Here is a 27,058-nt window from a genome sequence, read left to right as displayed (position 1 = left end):
AAACTAAAGTATTTAAATAATTAAATATATTAGAATTCATCCTGAGGGACACATGCATCTGCGACACTGGAGAAAGTGTATCCTTTAGTTAAGTAGAGTTTCAAATACCAAATTTAAAAAATACTCATACATGAGAAGTCCTGCATTGACAATTTACTAAAAATATGTAGCAAAATCAGGAAAATATACTAAAAAAGTAAAAGCACTGTACTCAATGCAGAACATGTGCCCTGTGACTGTCATACTGTAATTTATATCTTTAGATTGGTATTACTCATGCATTAACGAGTATGCAGCAGTTAAATGTTGGTTGTGATTAATGATTATTATGCATCTGCAGCAGCGACAGCTGAGGCCGGCATTATGTTTTCGAGTCATTCTCGTGAATGCCATATCTAAAACAATTTGGCACAAATGTCCACTTGGATTTAAGAATAAACTGACTATATTTCGGAGGTCAAAGGTCAATGTGACCTCACCTTCATATGGTAATATAACAATTTCACATGAATGTTTAAAAAAATAAAGTGATGAGGTGATGAGATTTTGGACAAACATGGATAAAAAACTGCAACATGACCTCAAGGCCCTGATTCAGGGGAGGTTTTCATAATAGATTAATCTACAATTTGTTTGGTTAATCGATGAATTGTTTGATTTGTAAAACTTCAGAAAAGTGAAAAAAGCTACAATACTAGGATAATAAAGATATTAAAAAACAATGATGTAAAGCAGCAAAGCATCGCATTTGAGAAGCTGGAACAATAAAATGATAGAATAATAAAATAGTTTGTAGGCTAAATTATCATCAATAACTATAGTAGAGTATTAACTGAGCTGCTACATGTCCCTCTGACAGTCAAACTACCTCAAAGTTGTACTGTAATCTTCAGGGGAGCATGAATGGTTGTAGAAATATCCCATGACAATCCATCCGATAGATAATTCAACAGAGAAGCATTTTCATCCCTACAGCCATGTTGCTTAAGTTTAGTCAGGTAGAAACTTTCCAATACTGCGTCTTGTGTCATAAGGTTTTTAAACCTTTTGTTGAAGTTGTTTTTTTTTTTAGGCAGAATGTAAAAATATATATTTTTACTGTGCAGAAAACCCAAACAGAAACTAAATGTGTAAATAAAAGCCACAACCAGACTGTCAGACTGTTTTTTATGTTTTTGGGAGGAACAGGTTTATTTCAAAAACTGCTATAATCCATAGCTGTACAACAGACGCAATGAATACAAATGATCCATAATGATATGTTTTTAACATGCTGATAGTAAAAAAAAAAAAACAGAAAGTAAATAGAATTAAAAAAGCATCTTCTCATGGATAACGAATGACAAACATGATATGCATAAGACACTGTGTTGACATTATGAATAAATAACATTTCATTTGAATGTACAAATAAAGTAAAATCATATCATTAATAATTATTCCAGCGCTGCGGCTCGTCTCAGTTTTCAATGCACAGAAACAGAACAAACATTACAACAAAAGAGTGCGTTTCATGGTTCATCTGATTGATAACGCAACTGTATTTTTAATGCACAATACAGACCATAATATACTGTATTAAGAACACAATATATTGTCCTCACTTTCCAGAAAGGCAATCAGCTTGAAGGGAAATCATAGATTGCTCTTGGCAGGTGGTCTTGCTGTCGTCTGGAGAATATTCATAACCAGCAGTTAGATGAAGTACACATCAGGAGTGCCATGTTTTAATGAGGCGAACAAACAAAAAAAACAAGTTTGAAAAACTCTTCCTCTGCTTTCAGTCACTCCCGTCATCGCTTTCTGTAAATTTCAAATACACCTTCTTGATCAAGAAAGTTTTGCTGGCATCTTTTCTCCCCTCTTCTTGTACTGTAGGCTCCTCTTTTCCCCAACTTGAGAAAAAAAAAGAGAATACAAGATAGACAGCAGTGATAATTATTATTATTATTAATAATAATAAAATGATTTACTTTCACAGTAAACCCATGTAGAAAAGGTGTCTACATTATAAGCTGCATCATCTGCGAGATGAAAAACAGGTGGGGTAGGGGCTGCGATCAACATTCAAATAAACGAATGCTTTTGATGTTACCTGCGACCACTGAGATATCCACCTGAGAACAAGCGGTTAATTATGATACCGTTTTAACGATCCATCATGTTCAGAATGGCTGAAAAGGATTTACATTATCTGGCACTTGAGGACAGCAGGGAGTAAATGTCAGCCAAGAGGCAAATTAAATCTCTAAATCTCGCTATTTGTTCATACAAAGAAAATCAGGGGATTTAAATGTCGCCTGACGGAGTTGTGTCACTGCGGCTGTTCAGACAGTCATCAGTGATAACGGCAGAGAAGCTGTCTTTGCCTTACGCACCCAGACGGAGAGAATAACAGACGGGATGAGCAGCGTTTCTCACTCTGCTTAAAAGAAGAGGAAAATAAGACGAAGATCATCAGCATCGCTGCTGCTTACTACAAGTGGCTTGGAACTGAAAACGGGTACTGTGGTCCATACGCTGCTAAAAGTCTATTCACAAAATGAAATTCCATATGAATAAATAATGATTCCCTTTTAAGAAGAGATTAAACACTGACCTTACTCAGTTGTCAATGTCCGATATGTGGTTCTCTATCTGCGATTAAAAGAAGAAAACAAAACAAAACAATATAAATATCAGTGAGATGAACATTCTTCTAACTTGCCCTTCTTCAATTCCCAATCACTTTAAATGAAACAATTTATTTGTGTTTGTTGTTTAATCTGTCACACGAGGGGCTTTTTGATGAGCAAAATATCAGAATAAAAGAATTTAGAGTTACATTTAGTTACTTTTAAAGTTACAAAAAAACTAAAGAGTTATAGTTTATTTTTCCACAATAAATAAGGACACAAAAGTACATAGATACACAAAGAGGAAACGTTAAGTAAATGTAAGTTAGTTATTCTCTCATACATTCAGAGTTGGTCGAGTAACTTGGTCTCCAGGTAGTGCATAATACTATATATTCTTGGAATGCTTTCATGAGCTTATGTTCATGTTCCTGGAGAGGCTAATCAGCCATTGATTAACAGCTCAGGCATTGAGGTAAAAGAAAACATCTTATTTTTCGCTCTTATTGAGACCGTAAATGTCTACGTGACCTGCTCACCATTCTGTTGCCTTCGTCTTCAAAGTCATCTTCCCCGCCGTCCGTCATCTCTCCCGCTTCCACCTCGGCCGTCCCCTCCGCCTCCTCTCTACCCGAGTGGTCTGCTGCGTCACCATGGAGACGCTCACACGTCCCCTCTTGTTTCCTCTGCATGTCTGCGAAATGAGAGACTTGCAGTTAACATCAGAGAGAGCAATACTTCTTATTTTTACAAATAGAATGATTTCTTTCAGACGAGCCACTCTATAAAGCTTAAGTAGTTTTTAGTTTCACTTTGTGTGCGTCTTTCATTTCCACATCTACATATGCATGCTCCCCTCTGTCGACTCTCACCGCCGTCAGAGCGATGCTGCCTCTCAATCCTCTCCAGCCGTCCAAGCAGTGAGTCGATCTTGGTCTTGATCTGTGACAGCTCCTTCTTGATTGTTAGCAGCTGGTCTGTCTTCACTGTGAGCATACATTAATACAGTTAAAAAGCACAATTAATGTGATGTTCGATGAGGAGATAGACACGGCTACAACAGCTACTGCGCTGCTCAAACACGTTTCAGCAGCCAACTTCGTTGCCAGAAATGTAGCGGAGGCACAATCGTGAAAGGGCGTTCAAATGGATGCCACAATTAATTATGTATTCTACGCCGTTGCATTATGAAGAGAATACTGATTGGTAAGAGTGATATTACGAGCAGTGCAATGGCAACTGTTGAACAATTAAACGAAAATGAAGCTGCCATACAATCTGGATCCTATTTTTTTATTCCCATCAGTAATAATAACACCGTCTTCACAAACTTAAAATATACTTTAACATTTTTGAAATATGCTCATTTTGTAGCTGTTGGTAGGTCCATTTAGTTACCAACAGACAGAGCCAGGTTGGCCCCCCGTTCCCAGTCTTTGTGCTAAACTAACTAACTAACTAACTAACTAACTAACTAACTAACTAACTAACTAACTATCAGACACAAGCAATGTTGCCAACTGTTTAACAATCTGTCTCTTCTTTATCTGCTAAATGCTCCACTATGATCAGGAGCTAATCGCTAGCTGAGTCTGTCTGTCATTTGGGGCGGAAGAGGCTGTGTACTGTGGGTTTTTAGAGCTTTTTTGTTAAAAAACAGCTGCCTGCTACGTCTGAAAATGATCCTCCGAGAGCAGTGAAAGTGAACTAAAACAGCCGTGCAATTAAACAGTGATATAAAAGATTCAGAAATGCTGCAGGGAATGGAGGAGAACGACACATTACACTAGGACAAAACAAGCTTTGTAAATTTTAAGATGTACTGCTTTTCTTTGGACTCAGGGAAACTGTGATGGGTATTTCCCCCTTTTTCTTATATGTTACGGGCCTAATAAAAAAAAATGAATCGATTTTTGTAACCCTAAACCCGTCTGATTGCCTTGCTGCTAAAGCGTTTAGTTTTTTTCCAAAGTTATCAGATCTCAATAATCACTTTGGAGAGTACATTGTTAATCACAACATGGAAAGAACTAAGTTGTAATAAACTTGAGTTTCCGTTTAAACAGAGCAGAAAAGAAGTGACAAAGAGAACATACGTTTAGGGACTGCGATGGAAGAGCCGACATTGAGCGCTCGGGAGGAGGAAGAGGAGGAGGAGGAAGAAGAACAGGCCCTGACTGGAAAGGAGGATTTGGGTCTGCGTGTGGACGGGACGACTAGCCGCGAACGTTTCATGGGGATCACAGCACGGGTCGGGGGCAGGACCCGACCGTGGTACTCAAAGAGTCTGTAGACACATGAGAAATAAAGTTTCAGCAATCTTCAAACAATAGAAATGTTACAAAAGAAATTACAGTGCAGATGAACTAGTCGTTTTAAGGAGAAGCATTTCTGGATTTATTATGGCCATTAAACAGCAAGTGTGTTGGTGTATTTTTTTTCTTCCAGAAGTCACTCCAGCAACAAGAAACACTTACAAAGCCCCTTAAAGATGTTTGAATGATAGAGGTACATATTGAACGCCGCGGACATTAAATCAAATCTTGTTCCCACTTGCCAACGACACATTAAATTGCCAAAATAGCAATAATGACTCAAAGCTGAAGGATTCAACTCTCATCAGGGGTATTGCGAAGTAGAGGAAGTAAACAAGCCAATGAAAATGTCAGAAGGAAGATACATTCTCTGCCTTGCCAGCGCAAATGACCAGCCTGGGGACTATCTGACATTCAGTACTCGCCTATGCGGATAACAGCATCATTAGCAATTCCAACAGAAAGGAATAAAAACCTCCCCAATATTACATTCATTATGCCTATGATAATGTAGTTACTTTGCCTTAGATTGGAAATGGGACCATTCTGTTCAAAACTCATCTATATCTAAGTAGCCGTTTCTGAAAAGAGGAGAAAGGAGGAACAGTGAAGGGCAAAATACCAGGAGAACGGAGATTAGAAAAAGAAATGTAGGGAGGAACGTGACCGGTTCAGCCAAACTGTGCTGATATTTACCATCAGATACGACTTTTTACATACCTGCTGTAGAAATCATCTCTGTAGTAGTCATAGTCAAACTCATAGCCACTGTGAAGATAAAACAGAGTTTTTAAGTTTCCTGTTAATGTTAAATGTAAAAAAGTCCAGATTTATATCAAATTTGGCGATTAGCGTCACCTACTGACAATAATAGTAAACATTATTTAGCTCTCCTGAATATCATTAAATATCATTATCCATTTGATGGTTTGGTTAGTTATTGATAACAAACATGGTCTATTACAATAAAATATATGTAGGATACTATTGGTTTGGCACCAACGTCAGTCCAGTGTCGTTATTCTCTCCTCTTTTTAGATATTCTTCAGCTGAGAGCAAGAACAGTCTTTATACGTTAAGCTAACCGTCTGCCAGGGTGTCATTTTTACACTTCAGTTTCTGCGCAGATTTAGTCAACAAGATACAAGCTTTAAATTTCCTGGTAAACAATTGTTTTTACCTTCAGACTAGTTTCCAGTCTTTGTGCTAAGCTACGCTAACTAGCTGCTGAGTGTAGTTTCACATTTACAGCACAGACATGAGTCAATACTCTCCTAACTGCAGGAAAACAATTAGGTGTATTTCTGAAAATATACAGCAGCCAACAGCTGATTAGGTTAGCTTAGCATACAGTCTGAGTACAGGGGGAAACAGGCAGACTGGCTCTGTGACTTCAGGAAGTCATTTCTCTGGCACAGCACTTCATATAAAGCCAGAACAATATAATGTGTACACAGTTTATGAACAGATTAAATAAACAAAGACATCATGAAACATGTTAATTAATTAGCTTTAGCGGTGCAGGTAAAAGCACACAGCTAGCCTGGCCTTTTAGCGTACAGACAAGAGTGATATCAATTATCTAATTTAACACAGCAAGAAAACAAATAAGCTATTTTAACTAAATTCCGTAAGCCCTAATGATCAGCCATTTGTACTTCTTTTAGCCTCTTAAAATGCCAGCCATGTCACTTCCTGTGCACGTTTTTTTCTTTGCCTCCAACAAGACACTAAAAAGTCATGTAACAACAGACACTGATAGCAGTTAGGAAATTGGCTGTTCCTGCTGAAGTACCTGACCAGACAGCAGAATGTAACTACGGTGGGAAAAGTAGGTCAGCAAAGCATTAACCGAACAGCAAAATAAGACATGTTTCACACAGACCTGTAGAGGGACGACAGAGGCCTCTTGGAGCCCATCTTAGGCCTGTATGGTTTTGGCTCTCCTGCCATGTTGATATCTGCAAACAAAATGAGAATTGATGTCATGACATGACACAGTACTGCCTTATAATATACAGAAATCCTTCTAAATATAGGTTAATACTTAAAAAAAAATAGAGCGAGAAGGAAATCCTGTGTAAAATAAGGGGGTAGAATGAATGTTTTTAAGACCAATAAACCTGCATTGTTTTGCCTATTGTGAAAATATTACACGATAGTTTCATGTGTCGTAATAAATTTAACATGTAACAATTTTATGAGCTTCCAAGCTGTTTAATTGTAACACATTACAAAATGTATGTTAACGATAGTAATGATAATACTGTTGAAATTAGGTTACAAATCATCGCTTGTAAAATGCCTGCAGGGTACAAATACATGTCAACATGTTCATTAGTCCATGTCTCCAAAATGTGATAAGAACTCGAGCATGAAAGTGCAGGGATGTTTGGAGATTATTATTCTACTGTGCGTTCACATTTTTGAGGGGCTTGGAAATAAAAATAGGCAAAAGATTCAAAACTGCAGAATTTTCTGCAGTGATAAACTCTTGTCACTATTTTCTGACATGTTACAGAAAAAAGGATAGATTTATTATATCGATTAATGAAAGATAATCCGTGCAAGATTAATCCCTAATGAAAATATGCATCAGCTGTATCATTTTGTATCTTATATGTTTGTACTCCATACATGTAATCAGTCTGAAGTCAATCAAATCTGTATCTTATCTTTTCAGACATTAATTAACACACTAAAACAGTTTTGTTTAGAGCTTGGCCACCACACATTTTTCAATGTTTTTTCAAATACAGAAACGCAAGTGGAACATATCCTTATCCATTTTGAAGTGAAAACATCAGTATCCAAACTTTGAGAGACGAGGGACATCGCTAATTAGAGGTGGAGAGAAAAAGATTAGAGATTAAGAGCGTCGCTGACAATCCCTCGAGGGCCGATTCCGTCTAAATCACTTCTCAGATACAGACAGACCTTATTCTCACTGTCTTTAAAATTTCACCTCTCTGGTACCTCTTACATTTTTTTTCCCAGCATCTTGGAGAAATTTAATTTGGGCATACCTCAACTCAAGGCTGAATCTTTGCGTTGAAGCCCTGCAGACTCAATGTTTTAAGACTGTGCCTTATGAACAATGCAAGACGTGGCATCATCTCTTTATAACTTTATATTTTAACTTATGATGAAATTTCCATGGCAACTACTGTAATCAAAAGACTTAATCTGTCTGTTTCCTGTCTAATGCTGAGTTTACCATCTCCAGCTTAATATTTAGCGTACAGATTAGTGTATTAGTAATAAACCAGCACAGCTCCTTCAGTCACCGGCTGATTCACCCCCGGTGTCTGAGGGAGAGGTACTGCAAGTTCTTCCTTCCCGCTGCTGTCAGGCTGCACAATAAACTGAGCTCACAGTAGACCACAAACACTGTAATCACTTTATTCACTGTGGCCACTTTAATTGCATTTACCTGGTGCAATATAAATACATTAAGTACTTTTTTATACTTTTTTAAATTCCGTCTGTATATTTAATTTTTTATTTAAATTGCTACTGTATTCTCTTCTTTACTGTTTTTTTATTACCGTTTTACTGTTTATTATTTATATTACTTGTTTTTTTACTGTGTGTCTCTTGTGTGCAAGGCTGCTGTAATCCTGCAATTTCCCTACTGCGGGACTAATAAAGGATTATCTTATTTTATCTTATACAAATCTATAGACTTTTATTCAAATGATTTGTTAGTTGGAGCCCTGAAGCTGGCAGAGAGGGTTGTGCCTGTTGGGCTCCGTGTGATGAAATTAACCAGGTGAATAAAAGGTAGAAAGCATTGATTCACTTAGTGAACACTGAACACTTACAGTCCACTGAAGCTTTCACAGACACAAAGACGAGCAGAGAAGTTGGAAACTTTTTAAGGGTTTGAAGTACCTTGAGACAACCAAGACATCGATTGTGTTAAGAAAGGACTGCAAGTGACAATTTTGGTAAAAAAATAAAAGTCACTCGGTAAAAAACTGAAAAACAATGGAATCCCCTTCAAATGCATTCGCAGACTACTGAGACTCTTCAACACATGGTGAGTAATGATTGACAGACCCTTCTAGCTTCCAAGAGCCCTACTGCTAAAGCAGGCTGCTATCGCTGCATTTAGTCTGTCGGCTTCTCAGCGGTGCTTCTGCTCAAACTCAGCTCAGTCAGCCTTGAGTGCTACTCAAGGTCATACACACAAACACAAACAAACACCAAACACCCACTTCCCGCTCGCACAAACAGAGGCACACACCGACAAAGCAGGACAGACCCTTGTCTGATGGGGTGAGTTACCCTCGACAGCTTCAAAAAAAGTTGCGCAGATAAAACATCAGCTCTGCATCAACTGCTTTGGGGATCATGCAGCAGCAACTTTCATGACAGGAGCTGAAGTCGAGCCAATTTAAAGAATGCAAGATATCTCAGACTATAGTATACAGGCTCTCTGTTTTCGTTTGTCACACCTTTTCTCTCTCTGGCTTTAACACACACACACACACACACACACACACACAAGACTTTCCCTTCCTCTCTGTTTCTCTTTATTCCCTCCTTTCCCTCCTCGCTCTCCCTAATGGACTAATGAATCCGGGATGTATCAGCCGCTCTCCGGTGCACAGGGACGTCTGTATCATTATCATTAGGCTCCAGGAAGACGTGAGGAATGGTCCACATCGTTAAGTGTGCTCTCCTTTCTCTGGTCCCCTGCTGGGGTCGTTAAAGAGAGAGCGAAGCACTAAAAAGCACTCTCTAAACGAACACCCACAACCCTCCACGCCCACGACAGACACACACTGAGCATCTGATTGATTACAGCCATTATATTAATCATATACAAAAATTAAACAAATGCGCGTGTGCGACTGACGGACTTGATTGTATGTGTGTATCTATTAAAATGTTGAGCCTGGAGATGGAGGCTGTGTTGCTAAGCAATAGCCAGTGAGGACTCGATTTATATTGTAAACTGTATGCAGCATCACATTGAGGGGAAAATAAGAGTTGCTTGCTTGCCATCATAAGGGAGTTGGACGCTGCACAACAGAAACAGAGACAAATTCAAAAAGACCACCAACCTTGCGACTCGCAGGGCTTTTAATGTTGAAAAGTACAGACTGTCTACAAGAGGTTTGCGTAGTCACAGGGAGGCCACTCATTGGTTTGTCAGGCATGAAAATGGGTCAGGGGTGAAAAAGGTGAGAAGGATATTACCCCTCTAGTGGGTTCGGGGGCATGCTCCCTCGTAAGAAAAATTGTAATATTCCATATTTTAAAGCATCGATCTGATGCATTTTGAGATGCATTTTTTGCCAACCTGGGGAGAGCTGGAGAAACTTAACTTCAGCCATGAGTCAAAAATTATGATGGCCTCCTTACTAAGTATTATGCAAGCCATTTCATGCTGTCACTGGGTCTAACATTTACAGTCAGACCTGCAAACTCATAAGGGGTGAAAAAGGTGACACCAGCGGGGCGGGGTCATAGTTTGTCAGCTTTTTGACGAGTGACGCTGTTCGGCACTGACTCGCCCGTCAGTGACGGGCGAGTCAGTGCCGAACAGCGTCACTCGTCGAAAAACTCAAGGCTTCATGACGGCAGTCCAAAAATCAATGGGTGACCTCCTGATGATTACGTCCACTTCTTATTTACAGTCTATGCTTCATAAGTGTAATCCAATTCTTAAAGCTGCATTACTTGATCTTTTTCGGCCACTCTAAGTAAGTAGACCATTTAAAAGAAAGGTTACAATGTGCACTTCCAAATTATTAAATATTGAAGACAAAACGTTTTTGGACCAAGAAATCCATTGAGAATATATTGGTCCAGAGATGAGATTTACAGAGATTGTACTTGCTTTATTATGTTACTATATATATATATATATATATATATATATATATATATATATATATAAAAAAAAAAAAAGTATAGAAACCAGATTTTCACAGTAAGAGGTTTAGTTTGCAAGTCACGCACTCAAAGGTCGGAGAGGTCAAAGGGGTGTTTTCATACCGCCTCCCCTCATCTTGAACAAGATGAAACCCATAAATCGTGGGCTTTACCAGATCTCCATTTAATTGAGCGTCTCCTTCGGCAAAGATGTGGTTTAATTCAGTAACAGTTTTATCCATCCACTCTGGATCCTTTTAGAATACAATCATCACCACCTCAGGGCACCCCTGACTCCGTTTGGGTTCATTCATATTAATGACAGCGTGCTAAATTACCTTTGAGTATCTTTTTTTGTTATAAATAGACCCTTCGGCTCAGCTTGCCCTTGAGCTCTTCGTCTCTGGAGATGTGGACGAGTCATTACGACCGGACCAGCGCAGACAAAACTTTGCGTCCACAGGGATGAGCTTAGTTTGAAAAAAGGAAAACGCAGCTAAATAACAGTTTACCCCTTGTGCAGCTTCTATTTAGCCTTGGCAAGCTGAACTATAGTGTATTAGCAATTTTCCTCCTGACTGGGATTATTCACATGGAAGAGACTGTGCAAAGCAACTTTTAACTTTGGGAATAGACATAGTTGGGAAGAGAGTGGTTGTCCATGTTAAACTATAGCCTTCTAAGCTAAGTGATGTGGTAATACTGCCTGAGAAAAGTAATGAGAGAGAATACATTACCTCCCTGCACTAATACTAAAACACAATCTTTGGCAGGCAGAGCATCACTCCTGGCACAGAACAATCTCCTGTCTATGCTGTTACACAAGAGCAGGTGAGCAGTATTTGAATAAGAGATCGTCCAGGCACCTGTGTGAATACAAACGAGCGACTATAAGAGACATCCTGCATGACAGCAGCCGCAGATTCAATCTACGCTGCGTTTTCGCGCCCCGTAAATCTGACAGGGAGGCTCAAGGGCACAGGCAGTTACGGCTTTTCATTACACCTGAGAGAGTGTTTCCTCAAGCAGGGCAGGGTGAGTGACAGGTTAAGGGAAGCACACACACTGTGAGTGTGTGTCTGGGTACACACACACACCCACCCACATATTAACGTGTGTATGTGGACATGATGACCTTCTGTTCACATTGTCTTGAAATATTGTTCTTACTGGTCATGCCATTGTATTGTAATTGAGATTAGTTCCAGTTTATTTGCAGAAACCATGAATGTAATTCTGGATAGTCTGGATCAACAAACTTAAGTTGTTTTCACAAGATAGATACGACTATGACATGGGTCAACCGGAGAATCAGATTTCAGATAAATTACTATTTTGGCTAATCTGTCATGAATTCCGGGTAAATTAACAAAAGACAAATGGAGAACCCTACAAATATTTCACGATAAAAAGCCTTCTTATGACAGATACACAGAAGTGGTGAGTTTGCATTAACATCATAATGCAGTAGGAAAAAAGAGCAGAAGAGTGAATCAGAAAATAAAATATGACCCAATACAGAGGCGAAGTCCTGCCCCTTCTGGTGTCCCCCAATGGGACCTTATTTCCGGAAAAAATATGTACAGTAGTCAACAGCAAAAGACAAATTTTGTTTTATTCCGTTTTGAATTACATCATGAATGACACAGTAGTCGTTTTGTCAGTTCAAAAGATAATTGTGCAAGTAAAGAAGTTGCAGTTTGTCATAAATTTGATTCATTTAGTAAAGATCAGTGAACAACATCTCTCGTCTCTAAGAGCACGACACAAACACAGCAGTTGCCTCTGCTTGCTAGCTAGCTAGGTAGCTTTTAGCTATTTCGATGCACAAATGTAACCTTATCTTACCTGATGTCTTTTATCCAGCGACTCTTTTTATCAGCTGGGAAGCAAATGAACGAGCAAGAAACATTTTTTGTGCGAGGACACAGACAACGAAGCTGAAACATATCTTTTAAATTGACAACCATCATGAGTGTAATTCGTGGTGCAATTCACCCGCTATCGACTACCCTACAAATTTTTCCAGAAATAAGGTCCCGTGGTGGTCCATTGGAAGGAGTGCGACTTCACCTCTCGATACACGGATCTAATAAAAGCCTGCTTCAAATAAAGGCCTGGTGTCCTCAGTTAAGGTAAAACAATAAATCCACTATTTGAGGAATTATGACATATTTAAATTCGCAATACAATTCCATTGTTCTTACTTGAAAGAATGTTATTCCAGAAATCTAAAATAAACTTAAATTTAGGCTCGTCAAAATGTACTTGGAGATATCGTAAATTAAAGTCTTCACTAATCTCGTATGAACTGCAGACATCTTTGAGCTACATGCACTGATCGAGAGTGTATTACGTCATGACTGATTCCACCAATCAGGATGAAGACCTCAAAGCTTTTTTGTTTATAGAAGGCGACACGTGAATTAATTGCCGTCCTTCCTTAATGAATTCCTTGTACTTCTTCTGAGGATCTAATACAATTATTTTCATTAGACCTGCTGAGCTGTGGTCCATTTAGGAGAGACTGACGTGTGGCTGCTACATTTTTCGAGTTGACTGTTCGCATTGGGAATATTCGCATTAGTGTGAATGTTCTTCGGAGTCGCAGTAGAGAAGGTAACAGGTTTTCACGCCTGTGGTACACCTCAACTTTGGCATGTGTTGATTTTTGCATTAAATCATAATGAGTATATGGCCGTAGCCTGAGGTAAAGATAATATAGTCTTTCATCTCTCCTGAGCTGTTAATACACTGTTCCTCCTTTTGCTTTTTGTCATTTCTTTCTTATGATGTAACTATGTGTCTTTAAGTGCAACGCTTTGAATCCTTTCAAGCCCAGGAGGTGGTCCATCATTTCCGCCTCGCCACACGCTGGTGAATCTGTGTAAGGAGCTGGAAACAAACTGGCAGCTGCCACCTGCTTGAAACTACTCGTACATCTGCTCTGAAACTTGGCCTCCTCGTTCAGGGTTTGACCGTTGAAACACTGAGCAGCATACATGTTTAGACATCAGCAGAATTAAAAGACTAGGTGATTCATCATTTAGTTGACCAACAGAAAATTAATCACAAAAGGTTTAAGGGGTTAGAAAAAGACAAAACATGTTCCTGCTCCTCCAATCTTGGCTTTTTTTCCCCCCTTCTTGTTGTTTTAAGTTTCAGGTTTTTTAAAGATTATTCAAATGAAACAAGTGCCAAAAAATAATTAATTGGTTGAGTTGGTCACACAATACATTGCTTCACTTAAAGGATCACAAGCCATTAAAAAAGGTTGGGAATCACTGATTTTGCAATTTTTCTTTTATGGAAATGTGTTAAATTCAGCTTCTCCAATGTTCAGATAAGTTCAGTAGTTTGTCTTATGTGGCGGTAAATTAGACTTGAGAAAGTTGGTCAGACAAAACAAGCACCGCAGGAAATCTCAAGGGATTCTTTCCCCGTTTTCTCACATTTTATTCATCAAATGATTGATTTATTAACTGTGGAAAATAATTTTCCCTTTGTTCCAGGGAGCCATTTTGTCATGTCACAGTCTGAAAAGCACAGTAAATAGTAAATAATATAAATTAATGATGGCTGAATTCCATTTCGCTACATTAGTTTCAGGGTCCTTATCGAGTAAGCCCTAACTCCTGGGAATGAGTCGGCATTGTTGCACTTCCGGTCCCCTCGTCTCTCAGGCGGTTAAGATGCCTGAAATGAGGTCTGTGGTTGACTCAAGCTGAAGATGAGAAATCTTTACATCTTAAAAAAGGCAGTTAACAAGCGACTAAATGAGACCACTAAACCTTAAAACCGACTGGTTCATCCTTGCATCCTCGTTGTGTATACCCACGCTCATGTGACCGTGGTGTAGTTCATCTATAGCCTTATGCTGCGTTCACACCAAAAGAGTAGATTGCATGTAAAGTCAATGTACAAACGCGAATGGTTGCGAAAAAGCGAATTTACCACATAAAGTCGAGTGAGTAAACTCAGGCGAAAAAGTGTTGAGAAAAAGCATTGAGAAAATTCGCAACTCTTTCAATGTGAACACAGCATAGCATTAACTTTTTCTTCTGCGGATTGTATTGACACTTAAAAAAAAAAAATCATAAAATGTGGTGTCCATTCATGACGATTATCTTGCTGATCAAATTGTTCCAGGATCAGAAACATTTGTTTGCCACAGAGTTTATTTAAATACAAAAATCACATTCGAACCAGCTGGGTGATGCTAACTTCCAGGATTGGCCTACAAAAATAAGTTGTCCCTGCAGAACTCTCTGTGCACCGTCACAGCGTTTAGTTTATTCGTCAAAATGTCCGCTGTGAATAAGGCCTCTTGATAATACAAAATAATTGTCCCAGCGCTGACTTTATACATCTAAATAAATATGAATAAAAGGTTACATGCAAAACTCACGAGTTGTACATATAATGTATTCTGATCATGAACCAATAAATCTAGCAGTTAATACACGAGATATAAATTATTCATTTAACCGCAGATCTGCAAACAGTGCAGAAATATATCCCCATCAGCCTCTTAGGTACACGCTGCCTGTGCAACCAACCAGTGCAGTACTTTGCTCAAAGGCACTTCTGCACTGAACACCACCACTTTAATATTTTAGTCTGCAGTAACCAAATGGATTCAAATGACTGTTATGGGCCTTATGCAGCAACCTCCTGCCTGTAATAAAACTACTCAGATTTTTTATTTAATTACACAATTCATGCCAAAAAAAAGCTCAAAAACTGGATGAAGAGTATTTATGTTGTCTGAATTGGTAAAATATTAGCTCATTAGCCATGGCATTGTTTATGTTTGATTTGCATCAGTCCCTATGCGTTAATTCATAAAATAAGGATTGCTTCACTAGAATTTTGAAATGTACACAAAAATGCTGACGCACATTGAACGCCGGAGATGCAGATTTCAATTATGAAAAGACTGCAGAGAAGCCTGCACACAGTTAATGCATTTTAACAATTTATAATCATCAGCAAGGAATGAACACTCTCTGGCAGTGGTGGAAGAAGTACTCTGATCTCTTGAAGTAAAAGTAAAAGCCACAGTGTAAGTGCTGCATTCGAGTAAAAATACATGAGAAGGCAACAAGAAGCAAGTTGCACGTAAAGTATCAAAAGTAAAAATACTAATAAGGCGCAATAAAACCACGTTGTACCTTTATCATTTGAATAATGTTCTTGACTCATCAATATCTAAGGCTAAGCAGCATCAAAATATTGTCAAATGTCAACTATTTTCCATTCAATAGTTATATTAAAAAAATACCTATTTAATTAATTGATCATATTCTTTTGAATATTGATCTGATAAGTACCTAACGTTACATCTGTCAGATACACTGTATGTAAAAATGACAATATACCCTAAGATATAATGGAAATACTCAAGTAAAGTACAAGTAGTATCTACAATGTGTACAATACAATATTTCACCAATGCTCTGGGCAAACTAACAGCATTAACTTCGGCGACATGTAATTAAAACTCCTGGTCACGAGGGATCGACGCCTCATACTCACATCTCAGGTTGCGACGCCTGCCTTTGAACATGGTCATGTCGAAACGGGGACAACACGGGTGACGTCTCTGCTGCGGTCGAGTAGACTTTTGCTTCCTTTTCTCTCCCTAAAAAAAGCCAGACTGCGCGTGCACCTTCTGCTCCAGACTCACAGCGGAGCCGCTTCGGACCAAACCATTTGTCGAACTATTCCAGGGGGAACTCTCGCCTCAGAATACTTCTCTCTCTCTCTCTCTCTCTCTCTCTCTCTCTCTCTCTCTCTCTCTCTCTCTCTCTCTCTCTCTCTCTCTCTCTCTCGTCCAAAGACAGGAGTTGAATTAATAATCGATCGTGTAGTTGTTTTTTGTCTCTGTGAAGCACTGATTGAGAAGTAAGGAAATAGTTTAATATGATACTTTATGGGTGATACTTTCAGACTATTTCACTCCCAAAAAGTCACTCTCTCCCTTTAAATGAGAAATGTATGTGACTGGAAAGAAGCAATTTGAAGTGAAGGAAGAGAATAAAGAAACATATCATGCAACTACTCTACCCCAACCAACAAGGCACCCACCAAACCACTCACCCAAAAGGTCTTGGAAGTGTAGTTTTAATTAACTGGATTAATTTGCTCAGTGACCTATCAATTTTGTTGAAAATACAGAAACGTACTGGCCTTAATGTACTCAAGCATATAGGGTCTAACATACTGGAATCAGCCTGTAAAATACCCATCATGTGTAGATGGCAGCAACTAACAATTATTTTTGTTATCAATTAATCTACCTTCTCAATTCATTGTTTGGTCTCTTAAATGTCCTGATGACTATCACAAGTGACCATCATTGAAACGTCTTAAAAGGTCAAATGTATTATTTTACACTCACATTATGTAAGCACAAATGTTCATTATTCATTTCAATATAGTTTCAATATTTATCTTTCAGCGCTCCATTAACTCCAGAGGGAAATATCTGGCTCTTTAGCTGCTAAATGTTCCACTCACCAGCTCGTCGTTAACTTGGTGCAGGAGAAAGACACAATGAGGGCTGTGAGAGTCGAGTTATAATTACATTATTACAATTACAATGACTCATTCGGACCCATTGTTAGGAAATATTGTCTTGTGCACCAACAAAGATGTGAATATTTAATGAGTTTTGATGTATTCATGGTCACATTGTATGTGTACACACATGCATATTATACACTTCATATATACCCTTTTACAACTATGCATATTCCAATGCATACCTGATCATATATAATACATACAAGCACATTCATATGCTCACAGTCGCTATATATTGTTTTTATCCTGAATCTTTGGGTAGAATCTATTTGATTTATTTGTTTATTCGGATATATAACATGGGACATGGGCTGAAAATTAGAGCATACAAAACATCACTTGTATTTATTTATGTTATCACACACAATGTGTATCTGTATTGTGTTCAATTATTTGATTTTTTTTTCTTTTTATGGACAGATGCTTCTCTCCGATCAACGGAGCTATATTGGCGTTATCAACAAACAAGTGAATGAAAAAATCAATTAAAAAAAAGATGGAATTTGTGGCGCAAGTGCTTGGCGATAACACATAATTGTGCTCAGAAACAAAAAAGAATGAAAAATACATGTGTTAAATAATTAGAAATTGATTGAAGCTTCACATAATTCAACACACATTTAACAACAACAACAAACACCAAGAGATGAATCCTGCTTGATATTCATGGTTCGTCCTATAAAATACAACTCAATTTTAATAATGCAGAAAAATATAGTTTGACCTTCACTGTTCTAAGTTTTTTCCATTGGAATGACAAATCAGCTTCATATTGTGACGGCCTCCCATCTCTCTCTCTCTCTCTCTCTCTCTCTCTCTCTCTCTCTCTCTCTCTCTCTCTCTCTCTCTCTCTCTTTTACATTTAGGATTGTCAGTGACTTAAGAGACAGACTGGAGAAGCAGAGCACCTGCCTATGATTCCCCAGCTGTTCTGCAGCGCTCGGGCTCCGCTGCAGATGAAGCCTTGTAATTGTAATATCTAATTACACTGACAAGGGGTTTGCAGCTGTCTCACGCAGCCTGATATCTTAATGGTCCCCCGCTTCTTTGTTCTCGCCAAGAAAAGACCAGAAACTAAAAGCCAATGAAAGATGGAGGATTCATGACTTCAAGGACAGTCGCTTGAATCAAACGACCAATGTCCTCACTTTGACTTCTTTAAAGAAATATAAAAAATGCATCTTGTTTTTATGATGTGGGAACTAAAACACGTTCTGTGTGTCTTTTGGGATTATTTATTCAAGGAGGTTATTCCAAGATAATGTTGAAACACATTTAATCACCATTAATGACAGCAGCAACCTAATCATTGTTGTATCTTAATACAAAAACAGTCCATGTGTCAACCGTTTCCGAGCTGCTTTATTTTACTATGGAAACAGCAAAGACAACCACTAAAAAGCAATGTTTCACGGCATACAATTATTCATGAATGTAAAAATGTGGTTGGATATTCTGCACAGGATGCAGGCGAGCCCTGCATGAGTTTGACCACAGAGGATAGGATTGAATTCTGCATGCTGAGGGACTTAATAAGATGTCAGAGTTTTGGTGGCGTTGCCTTCACTTATATTCTTTCAGCGCCATCTAGTGTTCATGCAGATGGAAAGTCAGGGATGCAGGGAAGCCTGAAATAACTGACTGGTGCACAGAAGAATGAATCCATATTTTAGAGTAAAAATGGTAACTTTTAGATTAGAATGTTTTGATTATTATTCAATAAATCAAATTAACATTGACACAATCCAACAGGTCCCATCTTTGTATCATACTTAAAGGAACAGTGTGTTGATTTAGGAGAATTTATTGGCGGAAATGGAATTAGTGTATCATCACCTGAAACTAAGAATCGTTATGTTCTCCTTCATATCTATAGGGGGCCGGTCCTCTTCACAGAGTTCAGCATGTTGAACCGCCATGTTTCTACAGGAAGCCAGTAAGGACAAACCAAACAGTGACTCTAGAGAGAGCTTTTTGCATTTGTACACTACCTGAAGACCAACGTGGCTCTCTGACATGCTTGGAAAAGGAGTGTTCAGTGAAGCGGTATTCAGTGTTCAGTTGCATTCTGCAACCTCACCAATAGATGGTAGTAAATCACTGCTCCTTTAATGTCTGCATGGATTGATATCCTTACTGTAACTTTGATTGTTTAAGTCTTCCCTTATCATAACGTTTACATATATATTGTTTATAAAAACAAATAAATTAAGCTAGAGACTTTTAGACTGAGGTTTTGACAGACATACCTGCAAATAGATCTTTCACTATTATGAAATATAGCTTTCCCCAAAAATGTCAAAGAAACTATTTTTTTCCATTTGTAGTTTTACCAGTCATTACACGGCGGATCAGCTGTATGCAACCTACAGTTCCCGAACACATAGAAAAAAAGACTCCAGAATACCTTGGATTTAAAGCTGATTCTGATTATGTTGTTCTGCAGCTTTTCAACCACAGAGAGGCACTCAAAGACCACCAGGCAACAGTCACACTGGAAAGTTCTTCCACACTTTGAACCAGAGAAAGCATTTATGATCACACCAAACTCAGATTATAAAGAATGAACCTTAGGGTATTGATACATCTATGTCCAGATTATAGCCACAAAAGCAGAAAGCAGAATTGCTTAGATGGTGAAACAAGAATGAAAACCTCCCCTGCACTCTTCATCACCAGCTCAGAATCAGAATCAGAAACCGTTTATTGCCAGGAATGTTTACACAAACGAGGAATTTTGCCAGGCGGAAGGTGCATACATTAGACGAGTCAAACAACAATCAACAGTCGACGACAACAACAGTGCAATGATATTTAAACCAAGTATAAGATAAAGTGCTCAGACAAACAGATAACGTTAATGTAAGTGTATGTTAAAGTGACGTGTGATGTAAAGTGATGTGTGTTTAAGTTAGCTGACATCTTCATCTAAGTAGCTGATGTCTGAGGTCAACCGGCGATTTGATTGAATGTCACTTTTATTTTCATGAACTACATAAAGTCATTGTGTCGGCACTCCAGTCATGTTCGAAGGAATTAAATTGAGTAAAGCAATTGCTGGCGCTTCAGCATCTCGCGGCTATTAAATCTACTCAAGCACGGGATGTTCGAGTAACTCTAGTAAAGCTGCAGACTGTGTACTCAGGACAGGTTTGAATCTGACCCCGTGACCCCTCCTGTCACATGTCATACCTTCACACTTCTGTCTTTTGACTCTTTTCCCTGTGTGTGATTTAATAAAGGAGGAGAAAATATAAATAATTCCTATGTTGCGCAGGCTGCGCCCACCTCTTGGCAATACAGTTTCAAACCTTAATGAAATATAAAGTTCATGTTTAAAAGATGATGATGGAAGGGTTACGTTTCACGGGGGCAGAAGAATAAAGGCAGAGAAGATGATTTCCGAAGCAGAGAGAGACGTTATTGTGGACACCTTTAGTATACCTCTGACACTTGTGGTGCATTGCTAATATACTGAATTTATTGCGTGTGCGTGTGTGTGTGTGTGTGTGTGTGTGTGTGTGTGTGTGTGTGTGTGTGTGTGTGTGTGTGTGTGTGTGTGTGTGCGTGTGTCCACAGGCGCTCAATGTGTACAAGCACACTCTGAAGTGCAGTCAGTGGAGCTGCAGTATGCCCTGCTATGCAAAGGTATACTTCACTTTTATTGCTGTGTGAAGCCTTTGTTCTTGAGACACATGTTCACTTGAGATCTTCTCAGCAAGATGCTCTTTCCTTTCTCTCAGGAAATCGTGTTTTTCAGGAAATGCATAACCGTGCTATGGTTTGTCAGTGTGCATAACAATGAGAGGAGCTCCTTTAAGTGGATGCAACGATGCAGACAGGACAAGACAGACTAGACGTGGATTTGTGTTGACAGCAGGGTGAATGTTTCGGTTGTGTGTCGACATAAAGCACTAAGGTATTTAGAAATGTGTCAACCTTTTTCAGTTATCAATGATGTCCAGACATTTGGGTTATGCTAGGACCATCGATACAAAATATGTTCATTTACTGACGTAATACTATTTACACCGATGTGAAAACCTTAATGCTGCCTTTAAAAATATTAAGCATGCAATGTGCAAAACAAAATATAGGAGTCAGTTTTCCAGATTATGAACTCATGAGATGAGAAGATAAATACCACACTCATATGGTTAGCGTAGCATAAAGACTGGAAAAAGGTTTTTAAAATCTATCAACCAATCCCTCTAACGCTCACAAATTAACATCTCACATCTTGTTCGTTTATTTCAAACACAAACATAAACAAATAATTGACTTCCTGGAGTCTCTACTGTCTGCAAGGAAATAGTTAAAGCACATGACATACAATGTATTAATTCTCCTTTACATTGTTTAATATGCTAGCTGTTTCCTTATGGTTCCAGTCTTTATGCTAAGCTAAGCTAATTGCCTCCTGACTTTAGCTCCATCCAAACTTGAGAGTGGTATTGTTTTTCTCATTTAAGTCTTGACAAGAAAGTCAAATAGTGTATATCCCCAAAATATTAAATTATTATTTTAAAAGGATAGTTCCATTATATCAATTTGGGCTTAATTTGACTCCTATTCTTCTAGTTTTATTTCCAATTTATTTTAGAGACAGATCTGGCTCCTCTTTCGACTCATTAGCTTTCAAACAAACCAACCGTTCAACCATGTTATCTAAATGTAAAGTCAACACACCTGTAATGTGATCAATAATCTCTCATTGAACAGGAGAATCGTGTGAGCAAAACTACGGCAACTACCGTCAGTCAAAGTTGAACCAGGAGCTCGGCCTGTACACTGAGATGAATGTTTTTAACAGCCAGTTTGCTCCATTGGGTCTAATTTTACTAATGTCGCCAGGTTTCAAGGTACAATGTTATCATTACCAATACACATTGCCAAAACTACCCAGACAACACCTGGGTTGGCTCAGGCCAGTCCGTTTAGTTTCACTAAAGGAGTATCAGTCATGAAGTTCTACAAAAATACAATAATAGTTCTTGAGACACACTATTTTACAGCAAAATGAACTTTTACCACTGCCATCATTTCATTGCCCAAAAATGCATGAAACTGAACAAACACAGGGTGGAATTACAGACGTGACCCACAGCGCTCTTATTCATTTTTAATGAGAGAGCAGGGCTCGGGAGGATTTGTGTCTTCCGTGGAGGAGGCTGTGACCTAATCAATAAGTAATATCAGGAATATTACAGGGATCCACTCAACGCCCAGGCAGACCAGGATCTAAATGTTTCTTCCCTGTTGCTGTCTGTCTGACTGTCTGTCTGACTGTCTGTCTGTACGTTCAAGCTCAAACCCCCCAAAAATGTCTGTAACTTAGCGTCTTCACACCCGCTGTGCCTCTTCATTTCAAAATTATTTTCACGGTTTTACTGATCAAATTTAAGCCCGCCATCAAAATAAATCACAGGACTTTTGTCCATGAACACCATGAACCAGATGGCCGCTTGAGTCTTCAGGCAATATTGATTAGAAATATTAGTTTTAAATAATGTGGCAGAAGGTTTCAAACTGACTAAATGTAAACCTCTTTTTATATTAACTTGTTTTTATGAAAGTATCTTTGGTGATTAGTATTGACCCCTTCTCTTGTTTTTATATATCTAGTTTTCTTTGCCCTTAATCTTTTGGTTTGAACAGAACATCCGTGAGGATGAAACATGTAGATTTCTCTATAACACCCTAATGCAAGTAAAGGATTTTACTTTTCAATCACTTTTATCATGACATATGTCAGGGCAAGTTACATTTTGAAAATATAGTTATTAAATACCATTAAAATAAATGTTAGAATCTAAAAAACGTAAACCTTTCAACAACATGCGGTCCACTTTGAATACTTTTCGGCTCAAAGCGGCTCCAACGATAAACTTGAATTTTGGAGAAAAAAGAAAAGGGAATCCACAGGCCGCTGGTACATGACTCAAACCGGACTCCCATTCATCTCCACTGAATCCTCAGCTTCTGCTTGCTGAACAGCATGCCGACAAAAGACCAACCAGCCGCTAACGGCCAACTGTGGCATAGCGACATGGACCTGATGGTGAACCACCGACACCCCGCAGGTCTCTTGCTCTTTGTTCTCTTTTCTATGATCTTTTATAAATGTGTGACCCAATGTCCCTTACAAGTGAAGATTAATATATGGATGTTTTAAAAATGCTGATAAACTTCTGGGGGGACCGTAATGTACTTTTGGGAAACCATGGATCCATCTAACAGACTGGGGAACAAGCAGCTTCAATGTGGAAGAGAGGTCTCTCATTATGGAAGTTGAATAAAGCACCATGTTACACAGTGTACTTCTCTCTTATGTCAAATATATATATATATATATATATATATATATATATATATATATATATATATATATATATATATATATATATATATATATATACATTAATTTAGAGTTCATTAATGAACTCTAAAAAACTCTAAATTTAGAGTTCATTAATGAACTCTAAATTATGAATTAATGAATACGTGAGATTTAAAATATATGTATAAAAGATTAGCATCTATTCAAAAATCCTTTCAAAATAGTTATTTAAGAAATATTCAATAACATATAAGTGTAAATTCATGAAGATAATTGTATATATTATATATTAAATCAGACACTGATGGCACAGCGCAGTGTAATACATCTTTTTTTCAACCAAAGATTATTTTGCGCTGGTGGTACTCAGATGCAAAACATATTTCACAGGGGGTACATCACTGAAAAAAGGTTGAGAACCACTGACCTAGTGACTGTCCGGCAATGACCCTGGTGTTCTCCCCGGCCACGGCCGCCCTGGCGTTCCTCGTGCTGACGTACTGAACAAAGGCGTAGCCCTTGTGGACCGAGCAGCCCACGATCTTGCCGTATTTGGAAAAGATGGTCTCGATGTCGCCCTTGGTTACCACGGCCGTGTTGAGGTTGCCGATGAAGACGCGGGAGTTGAGTGAGCGCGGGTCATTCTTGTTGGTCACGTTGCTGGTCTGGGTCTTCCCAGTCATCCTAGTCCTGCAGCACTGCCTGCTGGGAGACACATTGCACACTGCTCAGAAAGCCAGGAGGGTTAGACTGTGAAGGGTCCTCACAGCTGGAAGCATGTTGTAGGTACTAGCAGCTTTCTACGGGATGAGAAAACACATTCTTTGTTTTTCACTCAATAGTCTAATTTAGTGGGGTTTAAGTGGATTTAGAAAAACTAAATGTTGTTTTCTCATCCCGTAGAAAGCTGCTAGTTTCTACAATATGCTTTAAAAGGCATTTCGAGATACGCAAGAAGATTTGATCACCTGACAGCTTCAATACTCAGAACAAAGATACTTTGTTCTTATTAGTTTCTAAGATGAAATTGAAACCCAGAATGCTTCACTATCAGAGAATCATGTCAGGCACGCTTACTTGAATTTGTAATTATTTCTGTGGTAATTATTTTCTTCAGTTAATCATTTGATCCGTAACAGTGACAACGTGTCCATCACAGTTTCCCAAAACCCAACCTGATGTCTTCAAATTAGAGCTGCAACTGATCGATTCTTGATGAATCCATCAGTCTATAACGCAGAATGAGGTCTTCAAATGTCTTGTTTTGTCTTGTTTGTCTTGTTTTGTCAAACCAACTGTCCCAAACCCAAAGATCAACTATCGCATGAAAATAGAGAAAAAGCAGATCATTGGATTTTAGTCATTTATCAAAATAGTTTTAATCAAAATCATTTTCTGTTGATATCAATTATTTAAAAGTGAACAATTATGTTTCTCGGCTAATAAATTAATTGATAATTGTCTATCCAGTTGTCTCCACCTGTTCATTACATCCTAAGCCCAAGTCAATGTTAACATGGAGCTTTCATGGCAGCTGCGTTTAAAACATGTGAATCTGACAATTCTTACAGTATATGAGAACTCTGTGTTCCCAATTCCAGAAAAACAGCTAGAAGCCACAAGAGTCTTCACTCGCCGTTTACATTGTCTCTTTTACTTTTGAGTTCCCTCCACACGCAATGCCTTTGTGATGTCTGAGAAGGACAAGAACATCCTAAATGGCATTGTGCTTCAAGATGATTGGAGCTCAGGAAAGAGACTTGTGTTTCCTGAAGTAGAAACAGGTGGCCCCGAAAGAAGCAAAAGGAATTATCCGCCTTGTTCTGTCCACTGAATTCATTCATTCTATCGGCTACAAAACTCAGACAGCAGTCATTTAGTTTGAAAAGAGAGGAAAAAGAAAGTGGAGTGACTTGTCGGAAAATATCATACAAAGGGTTGTATGAGGAAACGTTGTTGTAGTTCCCTCAGGTTTTGGATGTCAATTTGTTCATTTATTCATTCATGTGCAATATAAATTCAATGTATCCACTGTGCAATATTAACCACCATGCAGTCGGACTATGTTCTTAATTTTACGTTTTTTTTTTACAAGCAAAGTTTCAAGAAAAGTGAATCATCATGATTTCATCAGATTGATCTTTTGAACCTTTGGAGCGGCCCAACCCTTTAAAACCAGCTCCACCTCGACCAGCTGCAATATACAATATGGCTCCTCATTTGAAATATCAAAATCAATAATCTAATAATGTGATACAAGAAAATATCAGGCACAGGAGACATTTAAATGCAGAACAAGTACTTCTACTTTTACGTTTGATACTTTAAGCATATTTTGCTGATAGAGTATGGGTTTTTAAACCAGGACTTTAACATTGTGGTTTTGGTACTTTTACTTAATTAAATGATCTGAATACGTCTTCCACAATTAACGATTGTATTACCAATGCACACAATGACAGCTACTTTACTGTCAAATAGAAACAAGGTCAGCAGAGAGAGAGAAAAATCATTGAGCTGGACACAAATTAATTGCAACCTCTCTGCAGGCTGCACTGTTTGTTCCCATAATGCCACAGACCTCTGGGGGGGATCAGGAAGTGTCGCCATGGCAATACATTTATAGCACATCCACTCAGAGATGACGGAAGTACCTCTCAGGTTGTTGCTTCTTTGAATTCCCTGTTGACGGAGATTTATGAGTTTGTATCTTCCCACAATGAGGCTTTTAGACCCAGATGCAGCCGTGCACACATTATTATCACAGGAGAAGCTCTTAGAAGCGGAAAGAGGGGCGACGGCTAATATCACAGTGGGGAAATTATTCTCTGCATTTTACCCATCCTTAGTAATTAAGGGGCAGTGTGCTGCTGTGAAGCTCTGAGGCTTCAGGGTCTTGCTCAAGGACACTTCAACATGAAACTATGGGGATGAACCGGCTACCTTGTGGTTTCAGGACGAACACTCTCTCCATGAATATGATAACTTTACATAGTACAAAAGTACAAAAGTAACACGGACATAAAACGTCATTAATAAATACATGGAGAAATGCCTGTACTTTAGTGGAAATGTTTACGTCACGCCGTTAACAGGTTACGATTGCGCGACTTGACGATTCTTGGCGTTTTGATAAAAGCCTCCATGAGATCTTTTCTGCTGCTGCGTCTCTCAAAACAGAATATAGATCTAAGCTCAACATTGAGCATGAATTAAGAGCGGCCGTATCAAATCTACCATCTCATTTAAAAAACATTGATAGAGGAAAGCAGCTCACTGCAGCCACTAATACTGATACAACGTGATGCTCACAC

At 38.5% G+C, this 27,058-nt stretch overlaps 1 protein-coding gene across 1 annotated transcript; it reads right to left on the bottom strand.

Moving 5' to 3' along the window:
* Positions 1-1,446: 1,446 nt before the first annotated feature.
* LOC306735137 (RNA-binding Raly-like protein) lies at positions 1,447-24,427 on the bottom strand (the record flags this gene model as incomplete). Its single annotated transcript, XM_079216581.1, has 8 exons — positions 1,447-1,895; positions 2,600-2,637; positions 3,155-3,309; positions 3,488-3,601; positions 4,712-4,902; positions 5,651-5,698; positions 6,816-6,891; positions 24,172-24,427. 7 exons carry the CDS (start codon positions 24,425-24,427, stop codon positions 2,605-2,607), a joined length of 873 nt encoding a protein of 290 aa, XP_079072707.1. The 3' UTR covers positions 1,447-1,895; positions 2,600-2,604.
* Positions 24,428-27,058: the final 2,631 nt, after the last annotated feature.

The sequence above is a fragment of the Taurulus bubalis genome, assembly GCF_910589615.1.
Source record: "Taurulus bubalis genome assembly, chromosome: 1".
Classification (NCBI taxonomy): Eukaryota; Metazoa; Chordata; class Actinopteri; order Perciformes; family Cottidae; genus Taurulus; species Taurulus bubalis.
Note: the sequence above shows the minus strand (reverse complement) of the source record. Positions and strands in the feature narration are given on the sequence as shown.